Raw genomic sequence first — 13,820 nt, 5'->3', positions numbered from 1 at the left:
AGATCATAACTAGCTACTGATGAATGTGTGGAACCAAGAAGCAGATACAGACACATTGCTCGTGTTCCTGCAGTAACTTTCCAGTGTTGTCCTGTGCCTTAATTTCCAGTACATAAAAACAGGCAGATATGGCTTCTATCCCATTTCTTCTATCACTTCTTTAAAAGCTCCTGTTGGTGCACATAGGCACACAAATATCATTCCACCTAGCAAAGCAGATTATTTAGTAAAGAAATATACATGTGCCTTTTAAAAAGAGGATTTTATTAGAAGCTTATTGAAAATGTCTTCACTTTTATCCAGGAAAGGCACTTCAGACTTTAGTCTCTTTTCCTTTTGGCGCTGGGCTCTTCTGACAGCTGAGATAATTCACTTTCTTCAATCTCATCACAATGTTTTCTTTTCTTTTTCTTTGACTTTTCATGGCCATTTTGGTGACCACTGGAGTCACTGGTAGGCAACACGTGCTCCTGCTCTTCTTGCTTATGCTTTTTCTTTTTCTTTGACTTTTCATGGCCATTTTGGTAACCACTGGAGTCACTGGTAGGCAACACATGCTCCTGCTCTTCTTGCTTATGCTTTTTGTTTGACTTTTCATGGCCATTTTGGTAACCACTGGAGTCACTGGTAGGCAACACGTGCTCCTGCTCTTCTTGCTTATGCTTTTTCTTTGACTTTTCATGGTCATTTTGGTAACCACTGGAGTCACTGGTAGGCAACACATGCTCCTGCTCTTCTTGCTTATGCTTTTTCTTTTTCTTCTTCTTCTTGTTTTTATCATCACATAATTCTGCAACAGCATCAACACTTGGCTGTTCTGCATTTTCCCTCCCAGTGTCACTCATCTCATCTAGAGGCTCCTCTGTGACATTATCTCCCTCAGAGTTATGCAACCCATTCTCCTGGTGGTCAGGCTTTTGAATTTCACCTCCATTTGTATCGCCAGTGATAATCTCAGATTGTTTGGGCTTCATGCTGAAAAAAAAATAGAGAAAATAAGCTAAATTAAAGAAAAAATAAAGACAGTTTAGTATCTTCTGGGTAATTTTCATTACCTAAATAGCTTCCTTCTTACCACAGAACCAGTATTTCAATGCTTAGCCAAAAAATCTTATTTAAAATGCTGTACAGACCATTTTGGTATTTCCTTGTACACCTTCAGCTTTAATTCATAATTACACATGGTTTAAAAATACAAAAAAAAAGAGATCTTCACAAACACACAGGCAAGAGCCTGCTCAGTTGTGTGCCAAGCACACTCCTAGTTTTTCCAATCAACTCTCTGGCTGAAGTCTATGCAGCTAACACAGAGGTGATGCCAGAAAAGTAAAAAAATAATCAACATAAAAAAAAAACCCTTGCAACTGAGAGCACTGAATAAAATGTCTAGGAAGACGAAAGCGCAAAGAATGCAGATAAAAACCATGGAGGAAGAGATGTCCCCAGAGGCACTGAGGAGAAAAATCCTTGTTTCATTTTAAGTTCATTGAAACAATCCAGAGCACCCTTCCAGATTAGAAAAGAGAAATCCAACAGAAGTCTGTTATGATTCTGTCAGTAGTTACATGGTATCTTTACTCAAATATGTAACCCTGGTAGATAAAAATTTGCCCAGCCAAGTGACCATTTAAAACCCCAATACTCCGAATGAACTCTTTTATAGATATCACTATGAAGATTTTCAGCAAGCTGCTCTAAAAATGTACAGAGGCATCTCTGATATTCTTGTGTGCTCAGCAGTCATTTAAGTCACCCATAGATAGCTACTTGTGGTTATATGATGTGTGCAAAGCCCCATGTAAACACTGTGTTCAGGAACAGAAGTGTTTTCACTTGAGAAGCCCATTCATATAGACCACTACTACAGACACATTGCTTATGCAATTAACAGTCCATAAGACAGCACACTCAGATTTTTTAAAGCTTAAAAGAAACTTATTTTTGCAGAGAGAACTTCTGAATGAGACCTCAATTCTAGAAAGTTTTGTTTAAGATAACCAAGAGAGGCTTTATATAGACACAGGTTTCTGTAAAAATAGGAAAGCTCCAAGATTTAAGATGCTAATTCAAATCACTCAGCTTGTAACAAACCCATTAAAACAGTTTAAAATATTCTCTAGTAGGGCACAATACCTGCTTTTAAGGAGTCCTCCTCGAATGAAGAACACTCCAGCTGCATCAGAATCCAAGTGCAGCACTTGAAATTTCAGTTCATCCCCTATTTTTAACCCCAGCTCTTTCCACTGTGCAAATGACATATGTTCAGGTTTAGGGATAGAAGCATTGAAGCATCCATGTATCAGGCAGCCAATGTGACTAGGAGCCACTTTATTGATTACACCCTAGAAAAAGAAGCTACAGTAAAGATTATCTCTTTAAACACACACATTTACTTATATTGACACTTTTTAACAAGAGTTTATGCACAAGTTATGAAGTCAGTTTAGCAAACAAGCAAACTCTTTTTCACTACAATCAAAGCTCTTCCTACACACTTTTCATATACAGTTCCCCCCAAAATATAACTGACCTGCAAGACAAAGTCAAAGCACTGCAATTAGCCACAATGAACAAGTAACTCTCCCCTCAATCAACTTTTGATTTAAAGCCATTTCAAATCTGATTTACTTGCCTAAAATGGTCTTCAATGTCAGCACTTCTTAGCAGATAAAGATACAACTGACACATAAAAGGCTTTTAAGTACTTATTTCAGTGGGGTTTCCACTACTGACAAAAGCACAAAGCTGTTCCATGAGCCACACATTTCATTTTACTGAAAGACAAGCTTCACCTTGATGTACTGCTCTTGTACCTGAGGAAATCAACTCATGAGAACATCCTAGTCATAGAATCATAGAATCAATCAGGTTGGAAGAGACCTCCAAGCTCAGCCAGTCCAACCTAGCACCCAGCCCTGTCCAATCAACTAGACCATGGCACTAAGTGCCACATCCAGGCTTTTCTTGAACACCTCCAGGGACGGTGACTCCACCACCTTCCTGGGCAGCCCATTCCAATGGCAAATCACTCTCTGTCATGAACTTTCTCCTATTACCAAGCCTATACCTTCCCTGGCACAGCTTGAGACTGTGTCCCCTGGCTACATTCCTGCAGCTCTTCAATAAGAACAAGCACATCTGTCTGAGAACTAACTGCTCTTTATAACAAGGTATCAATATGATACACAAAACCGATGCTGTATTAAATAATGCACAGCCCTTGCATTTTAATAACATGGAAATTCCAAACACACAGACATACAGCTGGAAATGCTAAGTACTGCTGCTACAAGCCGCTAATGAATTACTGTAAACTACTCAAAACACTCACAAAATGCTAACACAAACTACAATATAATCTCATCTAAGCTCCAGATGAAGATAAGCCAAACTTTGATTACTTAGAAAACACAAAACCCCATTAGACGGCAACGCATTTACATACCACCAGTTTCTTCCCTTTCTTGGGGCTGAAGATGACAAAGTCTGCCTCGATGTTGAGGTGGATGAATCCCTGGTCATCGTAAATGTCCCCGAGCTCACCGACCACTCTGATGTTGCCATAAGCCACCGGCACACCCTGAAGGCTGCAAAGAGAAGAGGGGCACCCTTAGTCGTTTGGACGCTGCAAGGCGGAGGGCGCTCTCCGGGGTGGCGACTGCCCCGGAAGGTGGCACGCTGCGCTCATACGGGTTGAGGCCTCCACCCCACTCCAGTGGGCCCTAGTCGAGCCCCCTTCCCGGCCGCACCTCTCCGAGTAGCGCAGGAGCTCGCCGTCGAGCTGGGCGCGGATGCCGGTGCGCTTGCGGCCCAGGTAGCGCGGCGGCAGCGCGATATGCCTGCGGCGCGGCGCCACCACCAGGCACGAGTAGCGGCGTCCCACCAGACCGCGGGCCACGGCGAAGGAGGGGATGGCAGCGGCGGGCAGCGCCGGGGCGATGGGCGGCAGCTCCCCGGCCACGGCCATGCTGCGAGCGTGCCCCAGCAGCGCCGCACGGCCCGCAGCAGGGACAGCCTGCGCGGCGCGGGCAGATGGCGTCACGCGTCCTGCGCCGCGGCCGCCCAGCGCGGGTTGGCAGGGCCCCGGCGCGGGCAGTGACGCACGGCTGGGTGCGGGCGGCCGGCGGCGGGGGGCTGGCGGAGGGGTGCGGGCGGCCGCGGCGGGGTGCGGGCGGCCGGCCGGCGGCGGGGGGCTGGCGGAGGGGTGCGGGCGGCCGGCGGCGGGGTGCGGGCGGCCGGCGGCGGGGGGCTGGCGGAGGGGTGCGGGCGGCCGCGGCGGGGTGCCGGCTGCGCGCTGCCGGCTGCGCGCTGCAAGCGTTCTCCAGATGTCAGCTAGTGCGGGCCGCCTGCAGTCAGCCGCACATCCCCGCCAGACCAGCTTACCCAGCCCCCGACAAGCCGCACCTTGAATGTCTCCAGGGAAGGGGCCACAACCACCTCCCTGGGCAGCCTGTGCCAGCGCACCACCACCCTCAGTAAAGAACTTGTTCCTAACATCCAAACTCTTTTCAAGCTTGAGCCCATTGCCCCTTATCCTGTCACTTCAGGCCTTTGTAAACAGCTTCTCCCCATCCTTCCTGTAGGCGCCCTTCAGGTACTGGAACGCTGCTCTTGGTCCCCCCGGAGCCTCCTTCTCTCCAGACTGAACAATCCCAGCTTCCTCAGCTTGTCCTCGCAGCAGAGGTGCTCCAACCCCCTGATCATTTTCGTGGCCCTACTTTGGATCCACTCTGTCGTGTCCATGTCCTTGCTACAGTGAGAGTTCCAGAGCTGGACGCAGTACTCCAGGCGAGGTCTCGCCAGAGCAGACTAAAGTGGCAGAATCACCTCTCTGGATCTGCTGGCCACAGTTCTTTTGATGCAGACCAGGATATGATTTGCCTTCTGGGCTGCCACCGTGCACTGTCTGTTCATGTCCATCTTCTCGTCCACCAGCACCCCTCAAGTCCCTTTCCGAGGGGCTGCTCTCTAAGACCTCATTCCCCAGCTTGTACTGATAGTGAGGATTGTTCTTTCCCAGGTGCAGAACCCTGCACTTGCTCTTGTTGAACTTCATGAGGTTCATGAGAAGTCTCCCCGAGCAGCCACGCTGGTTGTTGCAGCAGCACAGCACCTCGAGGCTTGTTGCTGTCTGGGTCTGCAGCTCCCCAGTTCCTGCTGACAAGCTGTGCTGTAGGCTGAGGTAGCACCCAGAAGCAGGAGGAGTGAGGAATCTCAGTGCTGCTGCCTCCTCCTCCAGCCACAGTACAGTTCTGAAAACCACTTGGATAGCCCCACATTAATTTCTTTTCTTCTTCCCTAGTAGTATATTTTCTTTTCACTTCATGTTGTTAGATTTCAGTTTAAAAATAGTCTGACTCAGCTGATCTTCTAGCAGCCTGTGTCCAAAAAGGCAGCTAAAGTCAATGCTTAAAACAGCATAACACTGGTACATTGGCCAAGTCTCACAGTAGCTGATAAAACTGTGCTGAGCCTGTTTTTCTCTAATGGCCAAGTTGCCAGTAGCAATTGGGACTAAACCCAAAAGCTGTATTTTCAATCACTGATGTTCTTCTCCTTTCTGTTTTAGCTTTGTTTGTCTTGTTTCCACTTAATGGAAAGAAGACCAGATGCCACTAAGGAGATTCATTAACTGCTACATGTCCAGCACCTCTCAATTGGTCTTTTATTTTGTTCCCATGCAGTCATTGCTTTTTTCAATCCAGCTTTCTGAATTGACATCATATGTTGGGTAGAAGCGTCATCCAGCTGCCCATTCATGCTCTTCTGTGGCAGCTACAGTTCATTCAGAGGGCAGCCTCCATCTAATATTAAAATAACAGAATCACAGAAAACATTTGGTTGGAAGAGACCTTGAAGATCAGCTGTGGCAGTCTTAGATGTGATGGAATATACTGTAACTTATGCAGAGTGGAAGAGTGCCTGTGGCAGTGTGCTGGAGTAGAAGATACACTCCCCTCTTAGGCTGTATGCATTTTGAATTGAATACTTTCCAGGTTCTTCATCACACAACTCGTGCTCTATAAAAAAGAGAAATGAAGAAATGCCTCACACTTACAAAGAAGTAGTAGAGACAGCAGAAGACTGTCCATTTTTTCCCCCATAAATATTTTATCATGTGGTATCATAAAAACCTACAGTGTTTTTAATGACAGTTGTTGCTGTGGTACTTAGAGTGAAGAGTCAGTACTCAAACTCTCAGTTTTGTTTGAATGTTTGTGGTGAAAGGTTTGCTTCAACATCGTTAACTCTTATCCCAAATAGAGACTAATCCTAGCATGTTTGGTCACTGAAAATTAAGTATCTAAATTTAATCACAGTATCACAGGATGTATTTAGTTGGAAGAGACCTCAAAGACCATCATGTCCAACCCTTCACCCAGCACTGAAGGGTCAACATTAAACCATGCCCCTAAGTGCCAGGTCCATATACCACTTGACCACTCTCAGGGACAGTGACTCCACCACTACCCTGGGCAGACCATTCCAAGACCATTTCATTGCGGGTCTCATTCTATGACCATAAATAAGGAATTTTGTTAGGCTAGTTTAATGGAACTTGGGGTTTGTTGAGAGAAACAACATTCAGTTACATATAAAATCAGTCAGTGTAAGGTCTAGGCTGGATGTTAGAAGGAAGCTCTTCACAGAGAGAGTGATTGGCATTGGAATGGGCTGCCCAGGGAGGTGGTGGAGTTGCCGTCTCTGGAGGTGTTTAAAAAAGCCTGGACTAGGCACTTAGTGCCATGGTCTGGTTGATTGGACAGGGCTGGGTGCTAGGTTGGACTGGATAATCTTGGAGGTGACTTCCAACCTGATTTTTTCTATGTTTCTATGATTAGCTAAAGTTACAGTAGTTACAGCAGTAAAAACTGAGGTGACTGGAAGCGGGAGATGAACTAAATTATTACTGTCGGGTGAAAGGGAGCAAATATAGGGTGATAGGATGAATATTGTCATTGGCCAAAGAGACGGTAGATAGTTTCATCAGTATGTCAGACATGTCTGTATCCGTGGGTTTGTACATAATATGTGCCAGATGCTGAAAATCCACCAGATGGCACACTAAAGCCTTGGTACTGGAATCTGCCATCATCCGAGAGAACCACAGTAACTGCGCGGCAGGATGGACATTTCATCTAGGTTACAATATGCCGAACGGGCTTTGTTTAGTCAGTGATTAATAAGTCAGTCTTTAATAGAAACAAACAAACCAACCCCAGAGAATTACTTAAGAGAAAGATTACGGGAAAGAAACGGGATGAGGCAGCAATTACATTGTCTTTTTCAGCTAATAATTTGTCTTGGTTTGTAGTGAAATTTTAGGATGTCAGGTAGCTATAGGACTATGGGGAGTGGAGCAAAACCAGAAGTGGGTAGATTCAGATTGGATGTTAGGAAGAAGTTCTTCACCATGAGGCTGGTGAGACACTGGAACAGATTGCCCAGGTTGGTGGTAGAAGCCTCGTTTTTAAGGCCAGGCTGGATGTGGCTCTTGAGCAGCATCTTCTAGTATGAGTTCTCTCTGCCCATGAGGGAGGGTTTGGAGCTGGAAGGTCCTTGACATCCCTTCCCACCCTGGCAGTGGAGACTGGCTAGATTTGCCTTTGACCCTTGGTTCTCCAAGTAGGTTGTTGCCTGCCAAGAAACGACTGACATGGCAGGCTGACAGTATTGTCTGCACTGTGAATCACTCTTCTGAACATTAAACATCTCATTTATAAATGTATTATGAAAAGAACACTATCCAAGCAGCTCCCTGGCCTTACATCTGTGGGAATGAGACAACCAAGCTGTATCTTCCCTAACTTCTAGCCAGCTGAGTTTAGTCTGTGTGAATTCATGTGGGGGGGTGGGTAATACCCAAACCACTACAGATACACCACGGCAGCTGAAGAGGAAGTCCCTTGTATGTGATGGAGGGAGGTTGTAATGCTTGCCATGCTGCTGTTTGCCGTGGAGGTGGAGCCCAGAAGTTGACTTGTGTTAATTCACATAGACAGAAATTACAGTTATTGCTCTCATTCTAAAACTAACAAAAGACAGGAAATAGCTGTGGCATCTTCATCAAACGATGGCAACTAGGAAAACTTGTATGGTAATTAGCATCATGTAGTGTAGTGAAATACTGTGATGCAGTGGACCTGCTACTCTTTGGGCCTTGGAAATCTACACAGGGGTCTGAGGACTTGACAGTACATTGGGAAAGTATTTCCATTCTACATGTGAGGAATAATCCACATTGCCTCTAATTCTCATTTCTGCATGATGTACTAGAACTCTTTTCAAGTGTTTGTTGGGCATATTAAAAATGCCAAGGTGATTGGAGAGAACTTTTTCTGTTTCATTGGGATCTGAAAATTAGAGTGTCCTGACTTAAAGCCAGGACTGAGTTTTTACTTTGATTTCAGTACATTCTAGACTGGCCCTTTAGAAATTATTTCTATTTCTACTATACAGTATTATCATGGTAACAATCTTTGAGCACTGTGGCTAGCAAGGGCATAGATAGTTGAGTCCCACTTAGGCAGGCTTGCATCATCAGTAAATGTAGTTAATGAAATATTAGTGATATCTTAAATGAGTAAGGTATCTTCAATGAGTAAAGGGCATAAAGTGCCTTGCTATATTTGACACAGGGTAATCATTCTTCCTAGATACCAGGAAAGGATTGTTTACAGGCAGGGTGGTCAGTACCCTAGCAGGTAGCCTGGAGAAGCGATGGGATCTGTGTATTTTGAAATGCTAACAAAATCCCTTGGATCAGGTGGCCTCTAAAGGCCTCATCTAACATAATTATTCCTTGGTTTTAGATTAACAGCTTCATTACAGAAAAAGAAGTATTCATCAGTGACACAAAGAGGGCCATGGCAGTCTTAAATCAGAGTTAACATTAGTAAAACCTGGGGAAAGCAGAACAGATGACAGTGCCCTGCAGCAACCCTCAGTTTGTCCTGTGGTCTGAGAAACTCTTTGTTTATACATCTAGAGGCAATCATCAGCAGAAACCTTCTAAATACCTCAGGGAGTGCTCATAAGGTATCCTGTAGTTGCAGGATGGGATAGTATAGGATACACATCACTACAGTTCTCTGTTCCAAGGATAAATAGAGGCCATGGCTCCACTGTGCCCATTTCTCATGGACAGAGATTTCTCCAGAGATGCTGATGGTTGTTAGCTGTACTCCAGGTGTGGCTTCATCAGTGGTGAGGAGTGGGGAAGGATCACCTCTCTCGAACTGTTTTCTAGTGTAGGTGAGGATACTATTTGCCTTCTTTGCAGCAAAGGCATGTTGCTGGCTCATGTTTGTCTTGAAGTTCACCAGGACAACCAGATCATTTTCTGCCAAGCTGCTTTCCAGCTGGGTGGCCTGCAGCATGTACTGGTGCATGGGATTGCTTTTCCACAGATGCATTTCCCTGTGATGAATGTCATGAGCTGCTTCTCAGCTCTTTTCTCTAGACTGCCAAGGTCCCCCTCTCTGGATGGCTCTATGGCACATCAGCCACTCCTCCTCCTCTTGAATTATCCACAAACTTGCCAAGGTTACGCTGTGCTCCATCATCCAGTTCATTAATGAATATGTTAAACAGGATGCCACTGTCAGTTAGTCAAACATAAGTTTAACAGTAAATGCCACTGTGGTTGGCATCTGTAGAAGAGCAAGCATTTTTCACCAAAAATTATGACACAGCAGTTGCTGTGTTCCACAGTATTCATCAGGAAATAAATGTCCTGGGTGCCACTGTGTGGTTGCTGTTGGTTTACTGACTTCCAATTTGTGACGTTTGTTGTACTGCTGCTCGGCAGATATTTCAGATTGCATAGTGTGTGGTGGATGAGGCAAAGCATAACTAATGTGTTTACTCAGCACAACAGTGGTGCACTACATCAGCATACTTTGCAAATTGAAATAGGCTGTTTCAGAGCACTCTTTGCTCCAAAAATAATGTGACCCTGCCACTGCAACTCTCAGCGCTGCCCGATATTGCGATGCTGCTGATGATCAGGTGCTGAAGGACATTGCAAAATGTCACATTGCCAGCTTCCAGTTGGTACTGCGTGTTAAATCTCAGCTCAAAGGCACTTAGGAACACAGATTGGTTTGCTCTGAAAATGGTCTTCAGTGAAACTGCTCATGCTAGCAGGTAAGCACATGTCAAAAGGTTGGCAAGGGATGGAGTCTTAGGTGGCCAGCAGGAACAGGGAGGTGATTGTCCTCCTGTATGTAGCAATGGTGAGACCACACCTCAAGTACTGTGTTTGTTTCTGGGCTCTTCACTACAAGAATGATATTGAGGTGCTGGAGTGTGTCTAGAGAAGGACAGTGACGCTCATGAAGGCCCTTGAGCACATGTTCTGTGAGAAGTGGCTAAGGGAGCTGAGGTTGTTCAATCCAGTGACAGAACTAGGGAAAATGGTTACAACCTGCACCATAAGAGGTTTAGACTGGATATTAGGGAATAATTCTTCACTGGAAAGGTTGTCAAGCATTGGAATGGTCTGCCCAGGGCAGTGATGGAGCCACCATCTTTAGAGGTGGTTAAGTGGCATGTGGACCTGGTGCTTAGGGATGTGGTTTAGTGTTGACCTTTCAGTGCTGGGTGACTGGGTGATCCTAAAGGTCTCTTCCAGCAAGATATATGCAGTGATTCTGTATTTCCATAGACAGTGTATCTGCCCAGGCTAGGCTGACCTTTGACAAGCAGGACAATGCAGCAGGATTTTGAATTAGCAGTTTAAATTATTCTCTCACTAGTGAACAAGGTTCCCTGGGCTCACCCAGCACTGCAGTCTCCTCACTGTGGAGCTTGTCGGGAGGAGAAGAGGCTAGAACAGGACAGCAGGGCACAGAACAGTCATTTTAACTACTTGTGCTTAGTGGCCATCTTGCATATAATCTATATAGGGACTCTATTCCCCTTACATATTTTTGCAAGTCTTGTAAGACACATAAATGGGAGTTCTATTGAACTCAGTGCAACTTCCCACAGGGTATTTCTTGATTGCATGCATGTTTTCAAGGATAAGGATTGTGCTTATCAGATGGATGTGAAAGATGAGCAACATGAGTGGGAAAGTGAAATCCTACATCTATTTATTTGCCTAAACTTATATTTGGAGCTCAATAAGCTAATAGGAAAAGAAATGAAAGAATACACACATGTTTTAAGAAAGATTTTGAATCTAGACAGTAGAAGAAGTTGTGTAATTAGAATAATTTCTGTTTACCACATAGATATTATCCACAACTCATACTTTGTGAACATCTATGTGTGCGTTTTGCATGGCTTTGAAAATGTTATACTTTTGTTTGCTTTAGTTACATTACTTGTAATTATCTCCAGCTATTTGTGATGCTTGTGAGTGCCCCTGTCAGTAAAGGAACTCAAATCTGCTGAAAGAAAATGATCTGGTCTCCTGAAATACATCAGTTAAACATCCAGCTTAGCTGTTTGAGTGTTCTGTGTACAAAAGTCAGCTGAAAAAAACATTCCTCTCAGGGATGGATGTTATTATTATGGCATTGTTTGAGATTAGTGAGAGGTTCATGTTCTGAGATTTTTTTTTCCACTACTGGTGAGGTTAATAAGTAGCTAAAAAGTATAACATCCCTGTTGAGCTGATGAGGCAAAGCAGGCTGGATTACTGGTAGTGATAAAAAGCCATTTACTATTGCTGTTAAAGCAATGCTTTCTGCTCCTGTCAAGAAAAGCTTTCTCAGACATCTAGGATTCTGGAAATACAACTATGCTAGTTTGAGCCTAGCTGGGATAATTTCGTGAGAGGAATGAGATGATAGGCTGTGAAAAGGAAGCAGTGCTGATGTCTGCTGCACTCATAACCTTTGCTGAGATGTAGAAAAACAAGAACACAAACACAGATAGCAGAGTTGCTCTCTGACTGGCTGCCTGCCCTTCTCTCCTTAACCTGCTGTCCTGCTCAGTAGATAGCAGAGCTCTGCGCTGCTTTGTGTGCTCTAAATCATGCCTGCTTCGTTTCGACAGAAGAGGGCCTCCCAGCTTCACCTTTAGCAAGACTTCTGGTGAGGTGTCCTGAGAAATGGGGACGGCAGCTTGAATGCTTTCAGAGTGAGCAGTGTGGGCTCTTGTCAAGGGCGATTCAAGTGGTAGAACCTCCAAGTTCTCTCGAGGCAGCCTGAGTTTTATAGTGCCCAGTTCCTTCATGGAATTTCAAGTGCACAGATCTCTGGCCAGTTGCATCCTGGGCTGCATCCAGAGAAGTATGGCCAGCAGATCAGAGAGGTGATTCTGCCACTTGGCTCTGCGCTTCTGAGACCTCGCCTGGAGTACTGCATCCGGCTCTGGAGCCCTCAACATAAGGATGTGGACCTGACAGAGGGGGTCCAGGGGAGGGCCATGAAAAGGATCAGGGGTCTGGAACACTTCTGCTACAAAGACAGGCTGAGGGAGCTGGGGCTGCTGAGCCTGGAAATGAGAAGGCTCTGGGGAGACCTAATAGCAGCCTGCCAGTACCTGAAAGGGGCCTACGAGGAGGCTGGAGAAGGACTGTTTCAAAAGGCCTGCAGTGATAGGACAAGGGGCAATGGCTTCAAACTGCAGAAGAGCAGATTTGGATTGGATGTTAGGTACAGGTTCTTCAGTGGAACCAGGGAGCTTGCCCAGGGAGGTAATTGTGGCCCCATCCCCGGACACATTCAAGGTCAGGCCCAACGAGGCTCTGGGCAACCTGACCTAGCAGAGGATGCTCCTGCTGAGTGCAGGGGGGCTGGACTAGATGACCTTAGGAGGTCCTTTGCAACCCAAACCATTCTATGATTCTCTGACCCTGAGAGCTGGAAATGCTTCTTACTGAGGGCCGATGCTCACTCCTTTATCTCTGAGAAGCCAGCTATCTAAAGAAACATGGGTGTTTCACTTTGAGAGCAAGGCATGTAAAAGATCAGGCTTTCAAGGCCTAGCTTACAGAATCTAATGCCTTTTGACATTGCACTTGGCTCATCAGTGGGATTTAACTTTACATGGGCTTAGAATGTGCTTAGCCTCAGTTTGAGTGCATGCTGCACTATTTCTGTTGGAAGCTTTCTAAGAAAATCCAAATTTGTCAAATTCAGGTTCACCAGCACCACCAGGCTGAAGCCAGACTCCAGAGAAGAGTGATGTGAGATCATTGCCTGCTTTAGTATGTTCCCGGCTTCATTATGGCCAGATGGGTGTGAGCACATGGAGCCCCATTCACTCACGGGCAGCCAAGGGTCAGTTCTCTCGAAGCAGTGTGGCTGACAGCTGGTGACAGCTACAAATGGTGAAAGACACAGCGTTCAGCACACATAAACCCCTGCTCGGGCCTGCTCCTAATCTCTTGCTGCTGAACCATCCAAGGTGTCTAGGCTAAACCAGCACCACCCTGCTCATTCTCAGTGAGGAACATCTGCTTCTGCAACCGCTCCCTGTGCAGTCGGTGGAGCTGTTCACATGGCACTGTGTGTTGAAGGCACCAGCTGCAAAAACACACTTTGGTTTGGGTTTTTGTCATTCTGTTTTGATGTTTTATTCTGTGTCTCAGAGCACAAGGCGAGGTGCCCGCTTCAGTGTTGCACATCTTTGGATCATGTCCACAGATGCTTGCTGATGGGAGGGACAGGACAGTTCTCCCTGCAGCCTCCTCTCTGCTGGGCTATTGGCATACTGGTGAAGAGCACAATGTGGAGTTTCTTTCTCTTCTTCTCGTTTTGCTAACTGCCACCTCAACAAAGAGCTGTGGATGCTATGAGGTAGTTTTTCACCACAACTGCATTCCAACAAACCTATGGGGTGTTCTAATATACAGTCCAATT

General features: G+C 45.7%; 1 protein-coding gene across 1 annotated transcript; it reads right to left on the bottom strand.

The window, feature by feature from the left end:
- Positions 1–245: 245 nt before the first annotated feature.
- On the bottom strand, positions 246–4,019 carry POLR1F (RNA polymerase I subunit F). Its single transcript, XM_064167138.1, has 4 exons — positions 3,750–4,019; positions 3,446–3,587; positions 2,134–2,342; positions 246–975 (listed from the first exon to the last, which is right to left on the bottom strand). Exons 1-4 carry the CDS (start codon positions 3,965–3,967, stop codon positions 321–323), a joined length of 1,224 nt encoding a protein of 407 aa, XP_064023208.1. The 5' UTR covers positions 3,968–4,019; the 3' UTR covers positions 246–320.
- Positions 4,020–13,820: the final 9,801 nt, after the last annotated feature.

Source organism: Pogoniulus pusillus, chromosome 28 (assembly GCF_015220805.1).
Source record: "Pogoniulus pusillus isolate bPogPus1 chromosome 28, bPogPus1.pri, whole genome shotgun sequence".
Classification (NCBI taxonomy): domain Eukaryota; kingdom Metazoa; phylum Chordata; class Aves; order Piciformes; family Lybiidae; genus Pogoniulus; species Pogoniulus pusillus.
This window is presented reverse-complemented; position numbering and strand designations above follow the sequence as displayed.

Excerpts from the sequence above, each read along its gene's own strand:
- POLR1F (XM_064167138.1), bottom strand. The coding sequence starts at position 3,967 with ATGGCCGTGGCCGGGGAGCTGCCGCCCATCGCCCCGGCGCTGCCCGCC. Across the intron at positions 3,588-3,749 it reads CTCCTGCGCTACTCGGAGAG|CCTTCAGGGTGTGCCGGTGG; the intron begins GTGCGGCCGGGA and ends TTCTCTTTGCAG. Across the intron at positions 976-2,133 it reads GGAGGACTCCTTAAAAGCAG|CATGAAGCCCAAACAATCTG; the intron begins GTATTGTGCCCT and ends TTTTTTTTTCAG.